At 58.4% G+C, this 27,200-nt stretch overlaps 1 protein-coding gene across 13 annotated transcripts in view; it reads left to right on the top strand.

The window, feature by feature from the left end:
- The window catches only part of CELF4 (CUGBP Elav-like family member 4), a 269,708-nt gene that overhangs the window by 204,102 nt on the left and 38,406 nt on the right, over positions 1–27,200 (top strand). For 7 of the 13 annotated variants that reach the window (XM_062201589.1, XM_062201587.1, XM_062201588.1 and 4 more), the window contains exon 3: positions 3,400–3,448. In XM_062201589.1, the coding sequence (XP_062057573.1) occupies positions 3,400–3,448 (49 nt within the window). Of the gene's footprint in view, positions 1–3,399; positions 3,479–27,200 lie in introns of all 13 variants that reach the window. The other 6 variants (XM_062201584.1, XM_062201593.1, XM_062201583.1 and 3 more) reach the window with 2 other exon arrangements.

The following is a 27,200-nucleotide window of genomic DNA, read 5'->3' as shown; positions in this document are numbered from 1 at the left end:
AATGCATGGGTATGTGTTGATGCAAAAAGTGGCAGAGGGCTGGGGAGGGGAAGACTGGCAGAGCCAGAGTGGAAGGGGCCAGCGAAGGAGCTGCCCGCCTGCCACCCTCCCATGCAGTGGGGAGCAGAGACGGCCCCAGATCCTGGCCAGGACCCCTTGCTCCCCCGAGGGGGCCCAGGCTGCAAGGGTTGGTGGTGTTCCTGGGGAGTCTGAGCCCAGGAGCCTCAGGAGAGCCATTCCTGACCTACCCCTGGCTCACCACCCCCGTCAGGCACCTGCAGGCAGCCCCGGGGACCCCACACACTGGCTGAGCGCAACGGCCAGGCAGAGGAACAAGAGATGGCTCCAGAGGGTGTCCAAGGCCAGGAGAAGGGTCCCAGGGCCATAGTTATAAGGAGGCCAAGGAGACGGTGGCTGCCCCCTCCAGTCTTCCACCTTCCTTCCTCTTCTCACCCCTCGCAGACCCCTGCACTGGCCCTCCCACCACCACCCCCCAACCTTGCCGCCCACCCCTCCCTCCTTGAGGCAGAAGCAGGGCATGGCCACGCTGCACCAGGGCTGGGCTGCGTACAGGGAAGTGGGGAGACTCTGTGGCCCAGGGAGGGAGGTCTCCCGCCAGGCCCCAGACACCTGTGCAGAGCCTGCTCCAGCTCAGAAATCTCCCCACCTGAGGCTGGCGCTTGATTTCTGCTGAGAATTAAGAAAGCCCAGGGCTGTGTTTTCACCCGCACTCTGGTCCAGCACCTCTCCCACCAGCCCTGCAAGGTTGTATGGGATGTGAAAATTCTTCCCAAGAGATCCACTCCACCAGTTGTACTCCTCCTCTCTGCTTGGAACACCCATGGGTGCCCAGCCCATGGCTGAGAGCAGGTGGGCTAGATGAGACCCCAGATCCTTGCCACTGGAGAGAAGCCATGGGTCTGTGTGTGAGCGAGGGGGCCTTGCGCTGTGCCATGGACAGGGCCTGTGCACAGCGGGCATACGAGCTCTAAACTGGGGAGCAAGGGACAGAACATCTTACACGCCCAGGCACCAAGGACAGCGGCACAGTGGGATGGTAGATTGAGGCAGGGTGCCTACCAGTCCTTTTGAAAATGGGACTCATCATATCCCAAACAGCTCTACCACGTCCCCACCCATCTGTGGAACTCACCACACAATCTCCTGCCTCAGCCAGGCCTTCCTCCCTGTGTCGCCCCTAAGAATGGCCCCAGGAGTGGAGTACCTGCGTGCCTAGCTCCCTTCCTCATCTCCACACATTGGGCCCTGGTTGGGACACAGCTTTGAGGCCCAGCTGAGTCTGGGTCACGCACCTCTGCCTGCCCCTTCCCACCTTTCCAAGAGCGTCCACCCAGAGGTCTCTTCCTCTTCTCCCACAAACACCAGTCGCACAGGGTTGGAGCCCCACCCTCATCTCTTCCTTTAGCCTCCATTACGCCCTGAACACTAAGGGCTAAGGCCTCACTCTGTGACATTGGGGAGACAGGGACTCCCCTCAAAGGACAGAGGGAGGAGCCTGGGGAAGGGGGCCATAGCTTGCAGGCCCAGGGAACAGACGTGGTGTATGTGGGTGGGTGGGTGGGGGTGCTGGAACATAGGGGTGGCAGTGATGCTCTGAGAGAGGTGGTGGGGCCCGATCTGGGGGTGGGGGTCGGGTTGCAGAGGCTGTCTTCAATTTGATGGTCCACAGTACCCGACCTGTTGGCCATTTTCCCACTGGCTTTCTCCCCGGACCCCTTCTTCCAGAGCAGCCATGGTCCGGTGATATCAGGCACAGCTTTGCCTGCACTGTGGTGTTGCCGGCACTGCCTCACCCCAGCCTGGGTGCCGCCAGCTCCTGCACACGGCGGCTTACTCCTCGGCAGAACTGAAAATCACATAAGCAAGACAGCCGGAGAAGTGTGTCCCCAGTGTACAGGGCCACACCGGGACACAGGAATATTGCAGGTTTCTGGGAGGCAAGGAAGGAGGGACAGTCCAGAAGGAAAGGCTGGGTGCTGGGTCCCCAGCAGCAGGGGACGGGAAACCAGGTGTGGCCCAGCTCCCTCCTGGAGCCCTCCTCCCACAGCCAGAGGCCCGGTCAGCCCCCGGACCCTTTGCTCAAGGCCTGGGTGGTTTATGGGGAAGTCCCTCATTCTCCTCCCAGAGACTGGAGTCTATGATGCACAACCCACTGCTGTCGGAGCTGGCAGGGGCCTGGTGGCCCCCACCCCCCACCGTCTGCTCTGACGCTGCCTCCTGTCTCCGCCCTTCCTCCCTGTGGCTCTGCCCTTCCCCTGGCCTCATCTTCACCTTGCTGAGTCACCCACACCCACACTCCCCCACCCAGTGGCCTTGACGCAGCCAAAACTCACTTTGACTCCTAGGCGGGAGGCAGGAGGAGGCTTGTGACCGGCTGGTCCAGCCCCTGTATGGGAGGGAACTGGCAGCGGAAAGCTTCGTGGTGCAGGACGGAAGCGCAGAAATAGCCTTGGCAGCCCCGGGCTCCCAGCCTGTGCCTGCCACGGGCGGGCTTCAGAAAACACACGCTCTTCTCCAAGCCTCGGCTTCTCCATCCCTGAAATGGGGGTGTCTGGCCCTGCCCTGCCCTGCCCCCTCCACGGTCTGTGTTTGTGACAGCGGTGCAGGGGCGGGGAGGGGGCGCATAAAGTGCACTCCTGTTGGTGGGACCCTTGTCGCTTTTATTGATATACTTGGGACCTCCGGGCTGGAGCCCACCCCGGTGCCTGTGGGCGAGAAAGCTGAAGAGCCTGCCGAGCCGGGGATTCCTGGAGTTCAGAGACCTCTAGTGGCCTGAACATGGCATTGACACAGATGCCTGAGAGGGAGTCAGGCCTCTTCCTAAAGTCCTCCTGGCCTCTGTGTGCGTTCGGAGACCAGCAGCTGTGTCTCCTCCACACGGACCCCCAGGGGACAGTCCTGGCTGTGCTCCCGCAGAGGCCACATCTGCCAAGTGGCATGGGCTGGAGTGCAGTTGAGTGCCACACCCCAGCCCGGGCAGGGGTCTGTCGGCAATGAGAGGTCAGCTCATCTCAGGGGAGCCAGCTGTCTGAGTGATCCAAGGCTGGGTCAAGGGTGCGCTGTGGGGAACACAGGGGCCTTGTGAGTGTCCAGGAGCAGCGGCAGGCATTCTGTCAACCTGGGATTCTGATTCCCCAGGCTAGTACGGGCCGCTAGCCAGGGGAAGAAGAGACACACAGGGTCTCCCAGAAGCCATCAGAAGCAAGGGGGCTCTGGGGACTGTGTGGTCTCGGGGAGGTGGCTGAGCCAGGGGGGCTAGTATGTGCATGGTTGCCCCTTGGTTTGGGCAGGTGTGTCTATTGGCGTGGCCTGTGGTCCTGTGTACCTGTGAGCGCGGCTGCCGGCTGCTGTAACCCTGTCCCCTGTGCTCTGTTGCAGATGAACCGGCCGATCCAGGTGAAGCCGGCGGACAGCGAGAGCCGAGGAGGTAGTAGCTGCCCGCGCCAGCCCCCTTCACGTGAGGGCCCACTTGTCTCTGCCCCTGCCTCTGCCCCTCCCCCTCCCCCCTTCTCCCTGTGCAGCGACTTCTGCTGCCTCCTCCTGCCCGCCAGGGACAGAGGAGTGGCGAGGCGGGCGGGTGGGTGCAGGGGAGGTTGATGATAAGGTTTTGGAGAGATTCCTCGCAAGGGGGAGATGGGTGTCTGCCGGATTGTGGGTTCGTGCCTGTCTGAGGAAAACCCCACTGTTACGGGAGTTGAGAGGGTGCTGGCTGGCAGGTGGAAACGGAAAACTTGCCCTGGGATGAGGCCGCCAGAGGGAGCAAATCCAAGCAGGCCCCCGAGGGGGTGTGGGACTTGCAAGGTGGGCTGTCCTGGAGGTAGACAGGCTGGTAGGGAACACAGAAGGCCTTACCTAACCCCCCAGATGCCAGCCCCAGAATGTGAAGCCTGCCCAGGGCCTGGCCTGAGGTGTCTGAGCCCCGCCTTAGACAGGTGCAGAGCCCAGTAGAGGACTTGGAAGCCCAGGGCAGGGACAGCTCTGTCCCCGGCTGACAGCTGCCCTCCTGCTGCTTGCCAGGCTGTACCACTCATACTTGCCTCAGTCTCTGGGGTACCCTGGTCTCCCCCTGGGCATAGCCTTGTCTGTAGGTTCCCCTAGACAAGATCCACACCCACTGTGAGTACAGACGGAAATTCAGGGAGAGGAGATGGCCAGAATACGCCTGTGGTGCCAGGGCTCGGGCCTTCTCTGCCCACCTGGGCGGGGGGCTTCCCTGCAGTGAACTGGCTGCACAACACAGCACCTGTCTCACCTCACCTGCAACAGTGCATCGGCAGCCCCCGTTGGCTCTCCCCTTTCACGCCCGCCTCCCTGGGAGGAGGACATTGTCCTCTGTGGATCAGCAGCAGCTGCCAGGCCTCAGCTCGGCGCTGTGCGCTCAGCCACTTCGGGGCTGCTGGCCGAACTGAGATCCTGATAGGGAGATGATCCTGGGGGGGGGGGGGGCGGCTGGAGGGGGTGAGCTGGCTGTTCCCAAGGGCATCCTGGGGTGGGGTGGGGGGGGCAGAGGGAAGGTGGCTGCTGTCTCCAGGGAGACCTGGGCCACCACTTGCCCAGGAAGGAAGAGCTGCCTGCGAGTTTAGGAAAATCTGAACGAGCAGCCCGTTAGGCAGTGGAGATGGGTGGCAAGGAGCTGCGGCCTTCCCTGAGACTGATAATCCCCACGTATGGCCACCAAGGTGCTCGCCCAGCCTCCCTTGCCCCCAGGCAGGGCTGGAGGACCCAGCGTGAAGGCCCAGGAGCAGGACTGGCCAGCCTGTCCCAGCTGTCCTCTGCCTCTGGGCCAGGAACTCTTGCTTCCCCCACCCAGCCCCTTACCACCTTGGACTCTGGCCTGGTCCCAGGACCACCCCCCACCCAACACCCCTGCAGACGCAGAGCCCTCTTGCCCCTTGACCTTCCCTGCCCATTAGCTAGCCAGGCACTGAGAAATTTCTCTCTTTCTACCCTCCCTCCTCCCAGAGAGTTCACCAGGAAACGAAGGACAAAGGGTACAATAGGCAAAATCCACTTGCAAACTTGGAGAGTCAGCTGTCCTGGGGGGACGGTGACCACAGGCTGGCTGGGCCCTCCCACAACACACCCAGTGCCCTCCAGCCCAGGTTGCCGCCCTCGGGGCCCCAGCAAGGCCTCTGAGGCTCAGGCCCCTTCCTGACCAGGCTTGGGCCAGGGCATAGAGGCACCTCCCCGAGAGTCAAAGTCCAGCTGGTTGAGGGGTTAGTTAGCTAGGTGTCCAGTTAGTTAGTAAGGGACATCTCCCGGAGACCGTCTCCAGCAAGTAGGCCCAGAGGGCCAGGGTCCAGGGACCACCCAGGCACACAGCAACTCACCTGCAGCCCCTGTTCAGGCAGCACGGCTGGGACACAGTGACAGAGGGAAAGCACTCGTGGGCAGGTAGGTAGCTCGGACAAGAGTTTCCAGAGTAGGGACACCCAGGACCGCGGCAGCCAAAGGCCTTGCAAGAGGTGGCGCTTGTGGCCTTTGAGGCAGGAAGAACCACAGCTGGGAAGAAGTAGGAGTGGCATGGACGAGGCCTCAGAGGGCAGCAGGCAGGTCAGTGTCCAGCCCGTTTCCTCCAGAACCTGCAAGGTGGCAAAGCCCTCTGCCGGCGAGGCCTCGGTAAGCTCGGCAGCAAACCCCTCTCTCCCTCCAGTTGCCTGGGATGCCCGAGCTCCGCGGTCCAAGTTGCTAGCTCATCTCCTTTCTCCCATATATCTCCTGCCGCCGACACTCGCCCCGAACCCGATTAATCAGCTCTTTTATTCTTCCTGCAGCAGAAGGGGGGGACGAGAGCCAAACCTAAACATCTATCTATTAATTGCATATTCAATATTAAGCAGCACGATGGCCCTGACTCAGCACTCTCACCAGTCTCTCTCTCTCACTCGCTCTTGTTTAAGAAAGTTGGTTTAAAATAATTTAATAGCCATTAAATATGTCTTCTGGGGAAGGGGATGGGAGGAGGTGAACATTAAATAAAATTAAAGAAACGGGAACGAGGAGAAGGATGAGGAGGAAGGGATGGGAGTGAGATGGGCAACAGGGGAGGAAGAGAGCAAAGACAGAAGCGAGAGAGGCAGGGGGCAGAGGGGAGAAGGGTCAGAGCTGGACAAGGGAGCAAGGCCTTGAAGAAGTGGGGTGAGGGGAAGACCGGGGTGAGCTGGGGGAAGCAGGCAGGGAGGCCAAGAAGTGGCCCCAGAGGAAACAAGGAGGTGGCCAAGGAGCCCCTCTCCCCCTCCCAGCTCTGGAACTCTGCTCTTGGGTTCCACAGCACCCCACAGCCCCCGAGGACTTGGGATACGCGTGGCCCTCGGACCCTCAGCTGCCCTCCAGGTGCACCTGAGTGCTAGCAAACAGCACAAGGAAGTCGATTTTCTCTCCCATGGGGAGGCCGCTGCCCAGGGTACAGGCACATCCTGGGCTTCTAGAACACCCCCTGGTCACATCAGCCCATGCACAGTAGAGAGTGAGGTCTGGGGACAGACAGACGTGACTGGAGTGCTGACGGGAGGTTGTTGTGTGCCGTGGTGGCTTCTTAACTTCCTGGACTCTGGCCCCTGCAGTCCAGGGCTCCGTGGCTGAGGCTGGAGGCCGCTCTGCTTCCTCTCTGGTGTGAGCTTAGCCCCCTCCCTCTTGGGGGAAGGCCGGTTGGAGCAGAGACACGGGTGTCGGGAATGGGAGAGCGGCTGCCTGGCTGCAGGCTGGGGCAGCCAAGCACGGGTGCAGACTGGCGGTCCCTCCCTAGCCCACCCCTGCTGGGAGCCTCACTGGGCCTCCTCTCTTCTCCTGGGCTTAGTCAGAGGAGCATCGCCTGGGAAGGTGGCTCTTACAGAGCTGACTGAGGGCTGGGGACCTGGACAAATCTGCTTCATCCACACAGGAACCTTGAGGACAGGGTGGTGTTGACCCCACTTAAAGGTACAAACCAAGGCACAGAGGGGCTAGGTGATTTGTTCCAGGGCACACAGCTAGAAATTGGCAGAGCTGGAATTCTAACTCCTGCCTGCCAGCCGCCAAATCCTGGGCTCTGCATCCTCTGATTCCCAGCATGGGGGACAGTGGGGAGGCACCACAGGTGCCTGTGAGGCCTCTGGGCCCATTTATAAGGTGACCAAGAATAGAGACGCAGGACACTAGGTGACAGAGGAAGGGTCAGGCCGGACAGGAAGCTCCTGGGCCTGCTCATGTGACTTGAGAGAACGGCGCTGGAGCAAATCAGAGAAGAGAGAGCTCACTGCCCACAGCAAGTGGCGAGGGCTTCCTGGAAGTGGTGGCAGCCGGACTCACAGGTACAGACTTGACAATAGAGTGAGGACACAAAGTGAAAATGGAGCCTTGATCCTAAGGTCAAGGTCTTGGGCCTGTGACCATCAGAAGCAGGAGCCCCTGACCCTGGTGTGGGGGGAGGGAGAGAGGACCCCAGACCAAGAGAGGACTTCACAGCCATCCTGTCCCTGAGCAGGAAGAGGGGGAGGGAGACCCTGCTCCCACCACCAGGAGCCGGGCCCATCAGGCAGGGGAAGACCACAGGCGTGAGCCTCCCCAGGTGCCGCCCCTCTGCGTGCAGGATCCACTTAACCCCCACACAGCACCCTGGGACAAGCTGTGTTTCAACTCGGATTCACCCCCAAAATAAGCAAGCCGATCCCTTCACCAGGGGAGAGAGGCAGGCCCTGGCCACAGCAGCCGCCGCCTCTGAAGCCCTCACTACTTCCTAGGGTGTGCGCTTGGCGTCCTTGTCCTCTGCAGGTAGCCCCAGCACTGCCCCCTGGCGCTGGTCCACATTCAAGGTCTGAGTCTGGTCTCCACAGGGGCCCACGGTGTGCAGCTTGCAGCCTTGCCCTAGACCTCGCGTGGCAGGAGACAGGCCAAGTGTCCCCACCACACCACACCAGGTTCCTTTCAGGGAGTCAGATGTGGGGAGGAGAGGCCCTGAATTGGCATAGGAACCCACTGGACTCAACTGGCTGTCCGAGCAGGTCAGTGGACAGGCAGGGGGAGCCTGGTGGCTGAGCCTCGGTGCTCTCTTCCCGGCCCCAGAAGGGCCTGTGCCATCACCAGACTTTTCCCAGCAACCATCACGGTGAAGTATGGCCAACGTGAGCCTCACACACCTTCTGCCCTGAACACCCTCCCCAGTGCAACTTCCTCCCCACCCCACTGACAGAGGTACCAGAGCCACACACACCCAAGGTGGGCGGGAAACCAGAGTCCTCCCCAGGGACAGAGTGGCTGGGGGTGGGCACTGACCCGGCCCCTGGGGTTCACCTCACCAGCACAGTGACAGAAAAGACCCAGCAAGATGATGGCTGGGGAGAAAGGGGCCACCTCTTTCTCAGGACTCTCTGTCCCTGTCCATATGCCATGTGTGCCACGGTCTCTTCTTTCTCCTGAGCCACATGTGAAGCCACACAGAAGCCAGGTCCAGGAGGGCCCTGCGGTGAGCAGCCCCGGCATAAGTACATGGTCTACAAGGACACAGGGGCCCCCAGGAGCCCCTCCAAAGGGAGCAAGAACAGCATTGTGGGGGGTGCTTCCAGGGCAGGCCACCATGGGCCTCCCCGCCCAGGGGTCCCAGGCCTGGCAGCCACAGGCACATCACAGGGGCCTGGCGAGAGTATTCTCTGTGGCAGAATAGGTTGGGGAGAGGGGCTCTGTGTGGATGGTCACTGGAAGCTTCCAGAGGATAAAGGAACTCCCACCTGCCTCCAGTTCTGAAGAATGGCTGGGGCAGGAAACCCCGTGCCAGCTTCCGGTTCCTCCCCCACTTCTCCAGCCGGGAGCCTGCGTTTCTTCTCTCACGGGTCCTGAGACCCGCATGGCATGGCAGGGCAGGGGTCAGGTGGTGAGTCTGTGCAGCGTCTCACGTCCACTTAGAGACCCCCGGGCGGCTGCCTGCCAAGTCGCTGAGCCAAGGCGGGCTCTGGCCGCCCTTGGCTGCCCCCGGGCCCAGTGCAGCACCGGCACTGGTGTGGCAGCAGAGTCCCGCTGGGCGGGCTAATGAGGTTGGACACTGTGCATGTGACGCAGCTCCCAGGCCCTCCCCGAGGCCGCGTTCCCCGCCATAAACCGTGGCAGATCCCGTCCGCCCCGCCCTCCACCATCTGTAGCCCCATCGGGTCCTGCGGCTTTTTAAATCCTATTAAGTCCCTCGTTTCTCCTCCGAGCATCATTTTATGTCTAAACAGACACAGACAGCGAGCTGTCGGCGAGGGCTTTCAGGGACTATTGCTGACCCGCTGAGGGGTATGGGCCCTGGTAGGACCAGCTGCACACCTCTGCCAAGGTCCTGGGGCCTCAGGGGCATGGCAGCAGCAGATCAGGGCCTCAACTGCCGCCCTCTGCAGGCTGGGTGCCTCCAGCCCAGACCCCTGCAGCTACTCAGCCAGGACAGTTAGTGTTTAGGGGAAATGCACACGCGGGTGGGTCCCACTTTATGGGAAATTCAATATCCAGAAGTGTCCATTTTCATCTTAAAAGGCAACAGTTGACTTAGGGAAAAAGTTCTAGGTGGACAGAACGCCCTGGGGGTGCAGAGGGCCAGAGCCACAGCACCGGAGCCCAACCTGAGGCCCTACTGGGTCACCAGGCACAAAGCACCACTCCTGCTCCCCCACGTCCTTGTGGCCAAGTTGGGGCTCCTGATTTGTCTCTGCCTGGGAGTCCAGGTGAGGTGTGCAGTGACTGGGACCCCAAAACAGTTGATGAAGGAGAGGGGTGCACCTTGGAGTAGAAAATGACCCTCCCTCCTCCACCCCCATGCTGTCTGGGTTCTCACAGAAGCCCTTGAAAACAACTGTTGGCATGGTCCATGTGTGGCTCTGTGTGTGTATGTGCACGTGTGCAGGTTCCCTGGGGGTGCACTTCCCTGTTCCCCCCACCAGTCCTGCTCCAACACCAGCCTCCCTCCTCACAGCTGGGGGGTGTATTTGCTCAGGGAGTCAGTCTCTTGTTGGAGACAGCTAACACCCTGCTGGCCAAGACGTGGGGTCGGGTCCCCTAGGCCTAGAGAAGCTCCAGGATCCATGTGCCACCCTGCAATTCCAGGAGTCCAGCTCTCACCAGCCCCTTCAGGAAGGGAGGGAGAGAGAGATCTCCCAACCACTGGTTCTCTCCTCAAATGCTCACAACAGCCAGGGCTGTGCCACACAGAAGTCGAGAGCTGGGAAGCCCATCCTGGTCTCCCACAGGGTGGCAGGGACCCAAGAGCTTGAGCCACCACCTGCTGCCTCCCAGGATGTGCATTAGGGAGAACCTGGATCGGAAGCAGAGGCAGGACTGAAACCCAGGGCCTCTGGTAGGAGATGTCACCCCAAGCAGCGATGTAACCACTGTGCAAGCCGCCTATCCCCAGCTCCTTCCGATTCCAAACGTTCTCGAGAAGCAAAGCTGCTCCACCAAGCGCTTTCAGCTGGAGATGGCAATGCTTTCCTTTGGGCAGTAACCAGCCCCGAGCCCGTGTTCCAGCAGGCCCTCTGTCCACCTGCTGCAGACTCACTCAGTGCCAGTGTGCGAGGGAAGACCGTACCGTGGTCAGCTCGAGGTCTGCTAGATGCTCAGGAGAAGGCTGGGGTTGCTATGGGCCCCATTGGGCTGTGGGCAGGTTAGGTACCAGGTGTGCAAGGGCTGAAGGATCCTCACAGCCAGGCCAAGATGCCCATCCAGGGCACCACTTCCCTGATGATCAGGAAGTTGTAACACGCATCTCACTACAATCCCTTGCATTTGTGTTTAAGCATTTCTACCTGTTAGGTTCTGTAGCTCATGGTGCATGTTCCCTTGCGGAGGGGGGGGGGTGGTTGTTATTTCTTAATAATCCCGGTTTCTTCCAGTTTATTTTATTTATTTGAAAGGCAAAATGACAGAGAAAGGGAGAGACAGAGATCTTCCATCCGCTGGTTTACTCCACCAAATGGCCGCAATGGCCAGGATTGGGCCAGGCTAAAGCCAGGAGCCAGGAGTTCCACCCAAGTCTTCCATGGGTGGTAGGGACCCAAGCACCTGGGCCATCTTCAGCTGCTTTCCCAGCACATTAGCAGGGAGCTGGATTGGAAGCAGAGCAGGCTGGACTGGAAACAGCACCCATATGGGATGCCGATGTCATAGGCTGCAGCTTAGCCTGCTGCACCACAGTGCCAGCCCCTCCCAAGTCCCCTTTAAAAAGAAATTTCCTAAATGCAAGCAGCCTCTCTAGTACACAGAACGGGCCTGAAACAGCAGCTTTGCCAAGATAGAAGGTCTTTGGGGCCAGGTAGGAAGTGGCTGGCGGGGAAGGGTCCCAGGGGGCTGTGGAGGCTCCTGGGCAGACACACATTATAAATACATCTGTAACTCCTGCCATAGGTGTGAAAATATAATTAACTGCAAACCTGCTGAATTCAGATGGACTCTGGCTTTCAGCTGGGGGAGGGAGTGTTGATTGATCTGAATTTTGTTTTTGAAGTTTTCTTAATCCATTCGGAAAGTTAAGTGGAGACTTGCAGCTCCCTGACCAATTCCCTCTGGCCCCCGGCTAATTTAGCAAAGGATTGTTCCAGGGGAAATGGGATATTAATCATAGCAAATGGGCTTCTGGATGATATTTAAAAGCTGCCTCGTGCTTGTGTGCCCGGGAATAGGAATGACAGAGAGAGGGGACCACGGCCTCTTGTGTCTTACCATATCAGCACCGCCACGGCCTCGCATCCCGGGTACTGGGCGAGCTTGGGAGTGGACAATGTCAGCTTCCTGGGGAGATGAGAGAGAGGAGATGGTTCCCAGGTGCTCCTTCGGGTCAGGTGGTTCCCAGTGCACCTGTGAGTGAGCCCTAATCTTCCTGGTGTCTGCCACCCCAGTGGGAAGAGCCCGGGGACCACACGGGCATGGAGAGAGGACTGTGGTGGGTGGGTGGGGACAGCAGAGGGGCAGCACAAGGACCAGAGATGAGAAGGGGCTGCAGTGCCTGGCCTCAGAGGGGAGGTCCCCAGGTGGGAAAGAGATCTGACCCAGGGCAAGCTTGGGGGACCCCAAGAGGCAGGAATAGAAGCACCGACTTCCAGAAGCTATTTTACACAGTTGCATGTAGGCAGAGGGGCACCGTCCACAGCTTTGGATGGCGTGAGAGAAGTGGTGTGTGAGGGAGAGTCCAGGGATGCCAGACAGGTGCACGGAGGAGCCAGGTAAGGGACAAACTCAGCTTCACAGGTCAGTCTGGGTCCACATTCCCTGCTGTCCCACCGTACCACCTTGCCCTGAGAGCTACATCCTCCACTGCAAAGAGGCCAGGGAGCCCCTCCGAGCTTCAGGGGGATGCAGTGGGTGAGCCGTGGCCATCAGCACTTTATTTTTTATAGCGTCCACTCCGTGGGAAAAAGAGAGGAGGTGGCAGGAGTGAGGACTCTAACAAGGCTTGATCAGCTAACAGGCCAGATCCACAGTTGTCCTGAGCCAGAATAAGGAAGGCTTCCTGGAGGTGGTGACGGGTAGGTGTTAGGGCGGGGGATGACAGGTTTACTGGGAGCAAGCAACTGGGCTATGTTATAGGCGAAGGCATAGAACCAAAGACAAGCGCTGTGTTATGGGCAAAGGCATGAAACCAGAGACAAGCAAGGCAAATATGTGGCATCCTTGAGATTCGCAAATGATGAGAAGAGTTGGCCGGGCCGGGGAGGAGTGTCCACTTTCTGGAATAGGAAGACTGAGTTTCATGGCAACATGGGTCTCATTGCTCCCAGAAGCCTGGGGTGTGGGCAACTGCACCCCTACACAGCAGCAGTGTCTGAATCTGGGGAATCCTGTTCCTTCCCGTCCTGCAGTCCAAGCTGAACAGGCCCGGTCCAGAGTCCTGTTTGTCCAGTTGTGTTCCTTCCTTCCCGGTCTTCCCGATCAGACAATCCCTGTCTGCTGGAGGGGCCTGCACCTTCCCCAGCTGGCCCAGAGCCAGGCACATGGGGACGAGTCAAGCCTGTGGCAGCAGTGGCTAGGGCTCCGGAAGGAGACACGAGAGCCACTGGAGCCCCGATGCGCCCATGAAGTCAGCCAGCACCTGCTGTGTGAGCACCTGCAGCCACACTGGCTGGCCTAGCTGTATGGAAGAGCAGAGGTGATTTCTCCAGGAGCACACTGCCCACATCAGCATTCAGGCCACAGTCCCAGGCAGACCTCCATGGCAGGTCTGTGCCAGGTGCTGGTTCCCAGGGGAAGTCCTCCAGTATCAGTGCCGACCATCAGAGCCCCAGAGCACGAGCCTGGCCATGGACTTCAGCTCCTTCTGCCCATCCTCCATGCCCCTGGGGGAGAGGGTCTGAGGCTGGAGCTGCCCAGGTGGAGGAGAGCCAGCCTGCATCATCAGGGCCTTGTCTGTCTGGGGCCTGCCAAGGGGAAGGGCCTTTCAGAGGCCTAGAGGGGAGCAGGGGCCCAACCCAGAGACATACCAGTGATGCTGACATCCTGGACACCACATCCTGACACCGGGTAACTGGCCCACATGTCTGCAGAGGCTTGAGGCCCATTGCAGGTGGCATTCAAGTGAAGAGGGTCAGTCCCTGCTGCAGGAGAGCTGATGGACCCCCAGAAGATGGAGTACAAAGGGGCAGGATATCTTCAGGCCTCTGCTAAGTGTGGGCCCCAGAGACATCACAGGCAGCAGGGAGCAGTGGGCAGCATTGTGGAGCTGGAGCAAGCCTCAGATCGGGGAGCAGAGGCCGTGCAAGTTGGAGCAGTTGGGTACTCCCTGTTGGAGGGAATTTCAGGCTGAGAGCAGATAAGACAAGGAACGTAGCCCCCGTTGGCCTAGAGCCTATCCAAGGAAAGTGGTTCAAGGAGATCTGAGGGGTCCCAGATGATGATGGGGAGGTCTGGGGCCTATGAAAGAAGATGGTGATCAACAGATGCGGGGCCTGGGAAGACAGCCCCCTGCAGGCAGGAGGGACAGGGAGTCGGCAAAACTGGTGAGAGGGGCAGGGGCCTTAGGAGTTTGGCTTTAAGTTCAGGAGCCCCTTGGTCACTGTAAAATATGAACCCCAGGCTGCGCCTCCCACCTTCAGACCTCACAGCCACCCAATCCAGGACCCAACCACCTTCAGACCTCACCACCCAACCCAGGACCACCCACCTGCCCTCCATCAGAACCGCAGTGTCAGGTGGTAGATGTTAGTTTCGCATTTTTCTATGGAGACAGTAGCTTCCAGAGGGCTGACAAAGCTGGCCTGCCGCCGAGCCAGGCTGGATGCTGTGTGCACCACCAGGCCAGTGTCCCACCCTATCTCCTCATGGGAACCTTCTGGAATGCCCAGTCTAAAAGCAGTCCCATAGGCAGGGCCCGGGGGTGGGCAGCGGGGCTGGTACCACTGACATTGGCATTCTCCTTGCAGCACATCTTAATAATTTAATGGCTATTAGCGGGGCTGCTGTGGTGGGGGGTACGGGGGGGGGCGAAGATTTATAGAGAGAATTCACTCCAGGTTGGGGTTTTGTCTTTCTCTGTTTTCCTGGCATTTATCATGCATGTTTTAATTTGGATCGGAGAGTTGCTACCATCTGGCCATTATCGCAAAGAAATATTCATTTTCGCTGAGTGACATGGGCTCCATTCATCACAGAGCGCACTGATTGCCCCGTGCGTGTGGGGCTGCACTTTCTCCTTCACTGGAAATGAACCTTGAGCTATGAGCAGGTCCAATTTGCTGGGAGCAGAGGCACAGGGTGGGCAGCTGCCGCTGACCCTCACAGCCGATCGGCCAGAGAGCCCCTGGAGGATCGCAAGCTGGGAGTGGGAGCCACGCCCCTCCCCGCCCCCCACCCCCACCCCATCTCACCACCACCTGCACACCTGCCCTTCTCTCATCTCTTCTTGGGGAGGTCCCCACGGGCACCTCTGTCTCACAACCACCCCCCACCTGTCTCCATGTCCAGGGGTGGCCACACCTTGGATGTGGCAAAGGCAACCCTCTGCCCTCTCCCTGGGCATGCATGCATCCATGCTGTCCCCTCAAGGTGAACTTTGCTTAAGCGACTTTTCCTAGCAGAATGTCACTCTAGTGGTGTCATTTCAGGTCAGGCCTCTTGGGGACAGGAGCGCTTCCTTGTTCCGCTCCTGCGACTCATGGTGGCGCCATGAGGGCTGGGCCCGTGGGAAGAGACGTGTCTGCCTTGGACTAACTCCTTTTACCCACCCACCACTCACCACAGCGTGCCATGGGGGCCAGCCATGGGCACGGACCAAGTAGGCGCCTGGGTCCCCTCTGTGTTCCCTGTCCTTGGCTGGAGGCTGGGAGCATAGGCAGTAAGAAGTGAAGATGGACGGGTCCACCACGACGTCACAAGCCAGGTGGAGGGCGATGCTGGCTGGGTCAGAAAGGTGGCATCAGGAAGGAGAGCTCTCCTGTACAGAAGTCCCCACCCCCAGGTCTTGGCAGGCGGCCAGGGGCACACCTGTTTGCAGGGTTCTGTCCTGGAAGCTTCTGAGAAACCCTGAGACTTGGGCCAGACTCTGAGCCTGAGTTCCTGACTGGGCCAGCACCCAAGGGACTGAGCTGAGCCCCCGGGAGAGGCTGTGCAAGCCTTGGTGCCCCTTACCCAGCGGGGAAGAAAGCCACAAGAGTCCTCGCCATGCAGTCCCAACACCAGCTGTCCTGTCGGCACTGAGGGGCGACCCGCGGTGGCACGCCTCACCTGCAGAGAGGAAGGGGACTGACAGTCTGGTTGGGGACCTGGGTGAAACCAGTGGAACAACTAGAAGACAGGAAAGACGTCCGATCAAAGCTCCAAGTCGACCTCAGCAGCCTCCCGGTGTGGGCTCGGGCTAGGGCCTCCCTCAGTGACCATGGTTTTTCTCTCTCATACTCTGTGACTTAGGTGTTATGGCTCCATTGTACAAGCCAGGCAGCTGAGACCCAGGGTTCACTTTCTGGTGGCGGTGCACCTTGGGAAGGAGCCCAGGTCCCTGAGGTCCCCAGGCTCTCTGCCTGCCAGCGCGGATGACTTGGTGCAGGAGTTGGAGTTCCTCCAGGGCTGGACAGCAGTGCCATCAGCCAGCACAGCCCAGGATGGGGGCACTGGCACCCCGGGGCAGTGGACCTGCCTGCCCGGCCCCAACCCTAGTTTACTATCTCCATACTTGTTGAACACAATTAGCTGTCCTCGGCCTCCAGAGCCCTCCTCCCTTCCAGCAGTCTGGGGTGGGGTCTCCCAGGGGCGGTGGAACAGGAGACCTTCCTCCAAGGGGCGAAGGAAGTGTGGGGGTGCTCAGCCCCCCCCCCCACCTCCCCTGGAACTCATTCAGTGACACCAGCAGCTCAGAAACATCTGCTCCTCCATCCTGGCCCCACAATTTGAATAAATTACCCCGACGTGGCGTCAGCCTGTTATTAATGGCTCGCATTTTTAAGATGCTTTCCTTTAATAACACTGTAGCCTGGTGCTGTGCTTCTCCTGGGCATTTTTCTAGTTCACTCCCTCCCTCCTTTCTGCCCCTGCTCCACCCTTCAGCCCCTGCAGGGCTCAGTCCTGAGCCGCACATCCCTCCCCCCAACCCAACCACCACCACTGCTATGCTCCCTCCTGGGGGACCTGGTTGACTCTGCGGGGGACCAGCCCCCAACCCCTGCACCATGCAGCCTGATCAGTCCTCCCTCCTAGGCCATACATACTGGTCTCCTGCAGAGACTGGTCCCCTAGGACCACAGGCAGGGCCACCACCAAGCTGGGTGCTGCTCTGAAAGGAAGGCCGCAGTGGCAGAGTGGCTAAAGGTGGGTGTCCGGTTCTGTGTTCCCCTCCTCACCCCACAGCCAGTGCTAGGCTGACCTGGCAGCAGCCTCAGGGGCACACCCACCTCTCCCCAGTGCCATGGTTTGAGGAACACCTAAGCCGCAGCTTATTTCTTTATTCTTTGCTGTTCCTGGTTCTTTATTCTGTTGCTGTGTCCCTGCACCCAAGCCCCACACACCTCCTGCATGAAGCCCTCTCTGGTTACTTCTAACACCCTTGATGGGCCTTTGGGGCTCTTCCAACACCCCAGTCACTCCCTTGGCCCTGCCCTCTGTCCCCTCTTTGCCCCCCACCCCAGGCCTGAGAGCTTGCCTCCCTGGGGCCTAGCTACCGTTTCAGGAACTCTCCCCAGTCAGGCTCACAGCAGCTCCTGTGTCTGTTGTCGGTTCATGGCTTCCTCTGCTAGTGAGTTTCCTGCAAAGAAAGGATGTGCTCACAGAGAGGGCGCAAGTGGGCCGGGGGGGTTGAGGTTGTCAGCTGGGATACAGGACAGAAAATGCTGAGGTTCCAAAAGTATGCTCATGTCTTCCGCCTGCTGGAAGAATATAGAGTGTCAGTCTCCCAGCCAGCTCCGAAGGAAGCAGGAGAAAATCCAAGTGGGCGGGTGGCTAACCCTGAGCCATGGTCCATGGAGCCGGAAATGGACGAAGGTCCAGGTTTTTCAAAGGTGAACAGGTTGGGCTCCAAAAGTTGGCAGCCTGGCAGTGTTGAAGACAAAGCTTTGGTAAAGTTGTAGAAAGACTCTGTCAAGCTGGTGGCTTGAGAGCAGCTGGGGAGAGATGACAGAGACTTGGGAACCACTGTGACCTCCTCAGAGTGAGCTAGAACTTGAGGCTGGGTGGCTGGGAAAGTGGGTGCCCCTGGCTAGCAAAGAAGAGCAGGGTGGTACCTGACATGCTGTCTCCTACTGGGGCCGCGGGAGCTCAGAGCTGAGTGGGCAGGGTGTGAGGTCCCTTGGAAGGTGGCACTCACTGAGGGGCCAGGGGAGCTTCCTCCCAGTGAGCCTTCCCCTAGTGAGCTGGCCCAGGATGTGTTGTGCAGCCAGCAGGAGCCCAAAGGGCCATGTCTGGAAGGAGAAAGAAAGGACATGGCAGGAGGGGGTGTCCCATCAGGATCCTGAGAGTCCCCAAAAGCCCACCAGTGGCAAGCCTAGGAGAGAGGTCTTGGGGGGACCATCCCATGCCAGAGCCAACTTGAACTGTTCCTGGGGACCCATGGCTCTGGAAGATAAGTTTGCCATCCTCCCCTCCTGCTCCGGCCCGTTCTGAAGGCTGCGGGAGGTGCGCGCTGTGGCTGCTCCCCATTTGGTCTCATGCTACTGCGGGACTCCGCTTTTTGCTAAGAGCCCCGCCATTATAACATAATTACTGCCGAAAATGACCTTTAAAATATATTTTAAATTCAAAATGTCTTTAAACCCTTCACTGAGCACCATTTTTCAATTTCAACGACTGTTTTCCTTTTTTGGAGGAAGTGAGGGGTGGGGAGTGGAGGAAGGAGCCCTCCGCCTGGATTTCAAATGCTAATCGCTCCCGATTGCAGAGTTGCCTTGCTGGGGGCTCCAGAGAGTAGGAGGCAAGAACGTAGCTCCGTCGGGCTGCCCTTGCCCCGCCCCCATCGTCTGGGGGACTCAGGAGGCTCCAGGCTAGGCACGCAACGGACAGGCACTGCCGTGCCTCTGCCACCAGCCTCCAGCTGAGCCTGCCCTCCGGGGCTCAAATGAGAGTTGGAGGGAGTGCTGAAGACCATGACAACCGAACGGCTTTTCCTTTCTGCCCTCCATTCTCTGCCTGTTCAGCTTTCTCCAAGAACCCCCCCAGGACCCGCAGGTGGAGCCTCTCCCTCCCCCTGCTCCCAACTCCTCCAGCTTTGCCCTGGCCTGGCTGGGGTGCCCCCTCCCTCAGACAGCCTTGTGCCTCTTCAGCTCTGACAGCTTGCAGGAAAAGGGACCAGGAGGCAGGGCTGGTCCTCCCCAGAGCTCACACCCCTGGCAATGCCTCTCTGCTTCACAGCCTCCCTCCTCCAGGAGCCACCCCAAACTCCTTCATCTGCAGACCCAGTCACTTCCTCCTCCTCCCCTCCAGGAAACCCCTGCAGCCCGGGTGTCACCTCAGCACCTTCAGACAAGGCACTCACTGACTCCTGGCCCCCTCACAGGCGTCCTCATGTCAGTCTTCCTTTGGGCCCCTGTCAGAGGGTGTTCCCCAGGGGCTGTGAGCCTGTCACTGCCACAGTGCTCCAGAGACAGAAGCAATGGGAGGCCTTTTGGGTCCCTAAAGGAGGTGCTTTAGGGTCTACAGTCCTGTGGGTCTACGCCATAGGAGGTCTGCTCTGCCCAGCGACTTAGCCAGGGAAAAGGGAGCAGAGGGTCTGACGAGGGAGGCACCCTAAGAGGTAGCCTCATCTGTCCCCACCGTGATGGGGGCCGGTGGGCATCAGACACTTGTAGTGTGTTCTGAGGACTTTTCCTAAGTGGCTCAAATTCCCCTAAGCATCCAACTTGCTCTCTGTGAAAGCCAACACACATCCCCATGCCAAACCAAGGTGATGGGAGTGCTGTGTGGCTCTTGGTGTCACCTGAGCTTGGAGATTGCCCGGAGTTGGGGTGACCTCTACCTCCCCTCCTGTGGTGCACCTCCTGTGCTGGCCCAGGCTCAGAGCAGGCGGGAGGTGTGGGCAGCATTGGTGAGAACAGCAGTCCAGGGAGAAAGGGCCGGTGGGAGGCACATGATGCTGGAGACTTCTGTGCTCCAGGACACGGCAACAAGAGACCTGTGGCTTCCGCGCTGTGTCCTCAATATTGCAGCTCCAACATCAATTAAAGGCCGGTGACTTAAGTCATTTATAACCATGATGCGGCCACTCAAGGACCCTTTAGCAGAGTTGGCACCTTTCTGCTCCCAGCCAGTCCTAGCAGGGTGGGGGCTCCGAGGGTGCATGGAGTGGGAGGAGGGGCAGCAGGGAGCAGGAGCCCCTGTCCCCCAGAGGAAGGCTGAGTTCTGGGGGACCCTCCTGGCCCCACACCTACTGTGTATGCAGCAGCCCCAGGCAGTCACAGTACCAGGAGGGGGGTGGGTGGCTGTCCTCAGGGCTCTGCAGGTGCCTCGGACAGGAGTGTTCCTGCTGGCGGTGGCAGACCTTGGCCTGGAGGTGCTGACCCTGGCACTGGGGGACCATAGCAAACCCTGCCCCTCCCATCTCCACCTTCTTGTGGTATAGGTCCAGTAAGGGATGGAAAGAAGGGACCAGGCAGGGATGGGGCTCCTTTTCTGGCTGGACATGGAGCCCCCTGAAATCACAGATTGGAGTCCTTGTCCTTGTCAGCCCTTTCCCACTATCCTCCTTAGAGCCTCCTGTCTCCCTGACCAGGACTGCTCCTGCCTCCACCTGCACCCCACACTCCATTCTCCACACATGGTCCCATCAGCGCCTTCTATCATCCTTCCTCAGAGAGAAACCCAAGGGTTTTGTTGCCCAATTGCTCCCTGAATTCCTTGCTTTAGCTCCCTGGCCTCGTGGTTTTTGTAAATGTCCCTGCTCCAGCCCTTGCACTAGCTGTTCCCTCTGATAGGCACTACTGTCCTAGATGCTGTCTCAGACTCTGTGTCCCTCTTACTGAGGTCTCTCCTGACTGCCAACCTAACACTCCATTAGTTTTATTTCTACCCTGTTTGATTTCATTCATGGCACATGCTACCATCCTGCTCTACTCTCAATCATCATTCTACCTCTCCCCATTAAGAGATGAGCTCCAAGCAGGCAGGATCCCTCTTTGTTCCTTGCTAGGTGCCTGGCCCAGAGCCAGCACTCAGGAAGTGAACGGCTGAGTGCGAAAGACAGGGGCCCCGTCCTTCCCCATGGGCAGTGCTGTGGGAAAACACCAGGGTGTGGGAACTAAAGCAACAAGCAACCAGCAAATGTCCATAGCAGCTGGGTTGCCACAGATCAGCCCTGGCCAGTGCTAGGGGTCAGAGGTGAAACGGGAAGCCTTCACCTTCAACAACAAGGGGAGACCTGGGCTCCCGGGCCCTGGAAGCTGGAGAATGCTTCCAGGAGAAGGGGAAGGGGCTCGCAATGGATCCAAGAAGCTGGATGATCCAGGTGGCGGGCACCGAGCTCCAGGCCCTGAGCAAATCACGGAAGCTTTGCAGGATGAGATCACAGGAGGCTGTGAATCAGATCTGCACCACCACCACCACCACCACCACCCCCCTGCCCGCCCAAGAGGGGAAGGGGAGAAGACACTGGAGCACAGGGCTGGGAATGTGACTTGCCGGGCCTGGCCAGCTTCCAGAAAATTCGGTGCAATCCACCAGAGAAACACATTTGAGAAAACAGAATTGTGAGAGTAACTTTGAGGCCCCGGTTGCCATGGGAACATATCTGTAAATACTTAACTGCAAACATTAAGTGACACACAGGGAGGAGAGAGGGGGGCCGTGGGAGACAGCCAAGTCCACAGGCGCTTGCCTCCCATCGTCAGCCTCAAGAACGCCTCTCTCCTCCTGCGCCCCTTCTTCCCAGGGTCTATGGCCTGGACCCCCTTGCTTCACCCTCCAAGGTGGGAAGCTGTGGCTTTGAGGGGTCTGAGGCATCCCTCCTGATGCAGTTCTCCCAGTTGGTCTCTGGTTCCCATGCTGGGCCCCCGAGGCCCTGGCTCCCAAGAGCAGAGCAGCCCCCATTCCCACCACACCATCCCCTTTGCTTGGGTCATCTCTGGGGCCTCTCTGCCCAGGGCTCTCAGCTAGGCCACCTCCCCATCCCCAGCGACTGCACTGGCTGGGAGCGAGCTCACCATCAAGCCCGCTCAGCTTTGCCTGGCCCTGGCTGAGAGGTTCTTCAGCTTTCTGGGCTTCCCCTTTGGGAAACTGAGGCAGGTTTTCAATCACCCCTGTGCTTGTTCCACTAAACAAGCGTGGCCACCTGCTAGGGCCTGTGCTAAGTGCTGGGAGATGCCTGTTGTCCTGGGTTCTAAAAGCTAAGGGAGGGGACGGCTAGTGAGCAAGAACAGGGAGGAGCTGGGGTTCAAGGCAGGGCAGGGCTCAGCTTGGCTCCAGGGGAGCTCTGAGGGAAGGGAGAGTGGCAGGTGGCAGGGGAGGGGGAGGGCAGGACAGATCCTGCAGGATCTTCCAGACCATTTCAGAGCCTGGAGTTTGTTCTGAGCAAACCTGGGGGCAACCAGGAGGCTTGCACAGAACACTGCAGAGCCCTGCTCTGGCTCTGGTTGCTGTGTGGAAACAGGGGAGAGTTGGGGGTCACTGACGTGACACAGGACAGAGGGACAGGCATGGGGCAGGGCAGTGGCTGTTGTGGTGAGATCGTATGTTAATCAACCGACCCGCTGGTGGCATTCTTCTGGAAAGATGCACACTTGCAGGCTTCGCTGTTTGGTGCAAATTCAGAAGCTGCTCTGGGACCCTAGGGCTCAGCCATCACCCCCCAGAGTGCTGTGGCCTGGGCTCAGGCCCTAGCAGATGCTTCTGAGACTTTGCCCATGGGGCAGCTGCAGCCAGCAGATGCTTAAGCTCAGCTCAGGCCACAGGGGGGACAGTTAGCAGGCTCAGCTGAATGCCAGGAGAAAGCAGGTCCCACTCAATGGGCCAGAGGACCCGGGGTCTGCCCCTGGGCTCTTGGGCCAGCCCAGACAAGGTGGGTGAATCTCATAGACACTGCCCTGAGTGACAAAGGGCGGGCACAAATGAGCTGATTATAGAGCAAGCGTTAAGCAAAACCAAGTGAGGGTGAGCAAGTTCAGAGCCCTGGGTACCCTGGAAGAGGCAGGGATGCTGCCTGGACAGGGTCTGGGGAATCTGGGGCAGGTGGGAATTGTTCTGTATCTTCAGAAGGGTGCTGGTGGGGGATCAGCGTCTGTCAATAGATATTAGATGAGATGCTGGGGAGGAACTGGCGGGAAGCATTGGGCCATAAATTCCAGGGGAGCGGGTGGGGAGCAGAAGGTCATAAATTCCAGGAGAACTTACTGTCTTTGTTCTCAAGGACCCGGCCTGCCTCCTTCCTGGTCCAGGATAAGGCTTGTTATGGCGTTACAGCAGGCAAGCAAGCAAGCCAGAGTACAGAAGCAAAACTGGCATTTAGCAAGCTAGGGACTCCAACTCCCACAATGCTAAAGATTTATGCATGTTCCCACTCACAATTTAACATTCACTTTTATTTATTTGTAAGGCAGAGTGACAGAGAAAGAGGGAAAGATGGAGAGAGAGAGAGAGAGAGAGAGAGAGAGAGAGAGAGAGAGAATGAATCTTCCGTCCACTGGTTCACTCCCTAAATGACCACAACAGGCTGAAACCAGGAGCCAGGAGCTCCATCCAGTTCTCCCACGTGGGTGGCAAAGGCCCAGGCACAAAGGCCACCTTCCACTGCTTTCCCAGACTCCTTACCAGGGACTAAGTCAGAAGCAGAGCCGTCAGGACTCGAACCATCGCTTGTATAGGATGGCAGCCTAGCAGGCGGCAGCTTTACCCCCTGGGCCACAACACTGGCCCTACTGCTTGTAAATTTTATCTTTCACAAACAGACACGGAAAGGACAGCATGTGCCAAACAGAACCGGGAGGGGTAGCTGCCTACATGGAATCCCCTAATGCTCGCAGAGCTGTTGGGAGCTGACCACTTGCACAAAGTGATGTTGCGTTTTACAGTGGAGTTCTGGAGCCAGCAATGCTTAGCTCAGAGAGATGACGCTCTAATGGCAGAACCCAAGGCCTTGGCAGACGGCAGGGGGACCTCCAGTGCCCCCCTCCACGTGCTGTGCCTCGAAGACATTCCACTCTGAGGTCGTGGTGGGCAAAAGAGGGGGAGAGGGAGAGAGAAGGACTTGTGCTCATCACAGCCCTTCCATCTGCCTCTCCGCTGGTCTCCGGCCCCCACCTGGCTGCCTGGCCTGCAGTTTCCCTTTCTGCTCTCCTGTCCCCCTTGCTGTTGTCTTCCTCATTAACTTTCGTCGCAGGGCTGAGCTGCTTACAGAACATGGTGTCAGGCTGCCAGTCTGTCCCCTGGCCTGGCCCAGGCCCTTGGGTGGGCAAAGGCTGGAGGGGAGACTGTGCTCTCTGCCCTGACCCTTGGTATGGGGGCTCTGCTGTGCACACTGACTCACTCCCCGGCCCCCAACCCTGCCCTTTCTGGTGTCTGACAGCCTCCCTCATGAATAGGAAGGCATACAGTGATGCTGGGCTGCCCCTGGCTGGGGCCTCAGCGTGGGCCCGGGTAGCAGAAAGGGCTATGAGCCACCTCCCAACACGGCGCGGGGTGGGGGCACTGCCGTCAGCAGGAGGACAGTAACTAGGACACCAGGGTGCCTAAAAGCAGTCCAGAGTCACCTCCTGTCCTCCACTAATTGTTCATAGTGTTCCCTTTTAACCCAGCAGGGGTCCCAGCTTGGACAATCAATCACTTGGTCACTCAACACGTTAAAAGCAAACAGAAAAGACAGCTGAATGGAAAATCCCAGAAGCAGGTGTGCCAGTGGGTGTGCCAAGGTGGGAGATGGAAGGGCTCAGAGGGGATTAGGAGAAAGAATGGAGGGCACTGGGGAAGAGGTGCCCCTGTTTGTGCCCAGGGCTGCAGAGCCCCTCCTTAAGCAGGTGGAACACAGCATACACAAGAGAAGGCAAAGACCCCAGAATGGGATGTCGCTGGACACAGGCCCCACAGCGCATCTGATGAAGCAGAGCAGAGGCCAGGCCCTGGCCCCTGCATGGTAAGTGGGTGTCCCTGGCCAGCATAGACGAGCAGGGCAGAACCTGGCATGTCTGCTACTGGGGCCAGGGGCAGTACAGAGCTGAGTGGGCAGGGCTCGAGGTCCCTGGTGACATTGGTAGCCTTGGCTCTCATCTTTGATGCCTTCCCATTGGACATTTTTTATGAAGGACTTCACTGGGGCTGATGGGTGTAGAAGCTGATTTTAAAATGTGCTGGAGTCTGCAGCTGGCCTGGGGAGGAGAGGTCCCAAGACATCTCCCCAGTGAAGTTCTCAGCCAGAACCACGGGAGCACCTGAGCCCACCCACCTGCCACCTTGGCCACAGGGAAAGGCAGAGGCATGACAGCTTCCCCTGCAGAGCCCCAGCCCCGCCCTCCTGCAGGGGTGGAGGGTACTGGAAGATTTCTGGAAACTGTCAAATTGTGTTTGGAGAGTTCTTGGTCAGTCGACTGACTGTTGGGTTGGCTGTGGTCAGGGTGATCCCTCCCTGATGTCATAAGGAGATTGGCACATTCTGAGGACCTGGGCCCCTTTGTGGATCTGATGGAAGCTCTAGACATTCTCCCAAAGCAGCACTCACAAATATACATGGTGCTGACCACTGCTGGAGACCACAGTCCCCCTTTAGCCCATGAGATGACCCTCAGGAAACCACCTACCTCCAGGACCAAGCTCCTGCCAGGCAGCCACTGATGGTCCCTGTCACTCAGTGTGCCTTCCCCAGACTGCCTTCCTAGGGGAGTAAAGGTGGTGATCACATAACCCTCAATGCCTACAACAAGAGGGTTCACTCAGGTACCCCCACCCCGATTCATGTCCAGCGGGAACCTGTAAACACAATCTTATTTGCAAAGAGGTTTGAGATGAGGTCACCCTGGATTAGGGTGTGCCCCAAATCCAATAGGACACTAGTCAGTGTCCGCAGGAGCAGGAGGAAACTCAGATACAGAGACACAAAACGTGCGAGGGGAATGCCCTGTGATGACGCAGAGCAAGGTGAGGCAGCTGCAAGTTACTGAAAGCCAAGTTGCCAGTCAACACCAGAGGCTGGGCAAGGGGCAAGGAGACAGCCTCCACATAGCCTTTGGAGGGAGCCTGGTCACACCTGGATTTCTAACTTCCCGTCTCCAGAACCGAGAGGGAATGGGTGTTTGTTCTTTTAAGCCACCTGCTTTGTAGTGCTTTCTAGTGGAAGACCTAGGAGACCAGCCCTGGTGCCTGATGGAGCCTGGGGCAGAGTAGATAGGTCCCCACCCACTCAGAGGGCCTGAGGCTGGGCCTGCACCCTGTTCCTCACCCAACCACTCTTCATGGAGTCCTCCTAGTTTGTCTGAACCACTGCCACCAGGCAGCCCCTGGGCTTTGCCAGTGAGATGTTTCAGGCCATTTGAAGAGAAGTTAGAAATCCCAGCACATCCATCTTAATAAGTTTTATTACAGCCTGCCAGTTTAGACTAATGACTAATTTACTGTATAAAGTACCAGCAGTATATTTTTTTATTTTGTTAATTAATTATCTCAAACAAAGGTGAAATTTATAAAAATGTCCAGAAACAGTGCACATTATAAAATCGCCTTGCAGCAGGAGATGAAATTATTACTAACGCAGGATCAAGTTATTACTGTATTGACTTAGTTATGTTATGACTTTGTAATGGATTTCTTCATTACTTTCTCGGGATTGTGGCATTCGTGATTGCATTAAATCTGTTAATCTATGCAAATATCATTAAGCACCACTAATAACCCAGCAACTCTCCTCCATTCCAGGGAATGTGCTCGTGCTCGGCCTCCATGGGTCACTTCCAGCTCAGGGGGGCTGCCCCCGGCAAGCACAGCCCGACTCAAGGCGGAGTGGGTGGGCGCCTCCGTGCAGTGATCTGAGCCCTTCTCAGGAAGGTCTCCTTGCCCTGAACCGCCTCCCATGCACCCCTTAGAAAGCCTGACCTGAGTCTCCGTAAACCTCCATCCCTTTGGATGATGGCTTTGCAGGGCCTTGTTAAATGCACCCATCCTGGGAAGAAAAGCTTAACGCACTCGCTCTCCACCATGGTGCCCTGGAAGCACCTGCACGAGGTGTTCAGTGGGAGAGTCTTGTGTTGTTTGTGCTGCTGTTACAAAATCCCACATTGCGGGAAGTTCATAAACAAGAGCTTTTATTTCTCGGAGTTCTGGAGGCTGGGGAGTCCAAGATCAGGGTGCCAGCCGATTTGGTGTCTGGGTGGGCTGTCCTCCCACCGTCACCTCACACGGTGGAAAAGACGCAAGCTGGCGTGCTCGGGCCTCTGTGCCTCTGCCTCTGCTCACTACCCAGAGCTCCCATCCCTTGATACCGTGGTCTTGGGGGTCATGATTCAGTGTGGGAAAGTTGGGAGGACACAACAGGAAGCAAGAGGTCTTGCTTGTTGGAAGAAGGGACTGATCTGTTTTAGGAGCGTTAGACAGAGGGTGGGAACTGCGTATGGGGAATGTCTGAGTAGAGATGGCCAAAAGCAGATGTTCTAAAAAATGCCTATGGATGCTGAAGAACTGGGAGGGATGTCCCCAGTGCAATGTGAGAGAGGAAGTGAGTACAGCTGACCACCCTGTAAGCAGGTGCCTGTTGGTCAAAGGGATCCTCAATACCCATGGCCTTGCCCTGCCAGTCTTCAGTCCAGCCCCTTGCTGCAGCCTGAGCCCCGTGTCTCAGACCCAGGGCTGGTCACAGCCATAGA

This window comes from Lepus europaeus, chromosome 9 (assembly GCF_033115175.1).
Source record: "Lepus europaeus isolate LE1 chromosome 9, mLepTim1.pri, whole genome shotgun sequence".
Classification (NCBI taxonomy): domain Eukaryota; kingdom Metazoa; phylum Chordata; class Mammalia; order Lagomorpha; family Leporidae; genus Lepus; species Lepus europaeus.
The sequence above is the reverse complement of the archived record's forward strand: the minus strand, read 5'-3'. Positions and strand labels throughout refer to the sequence as shown.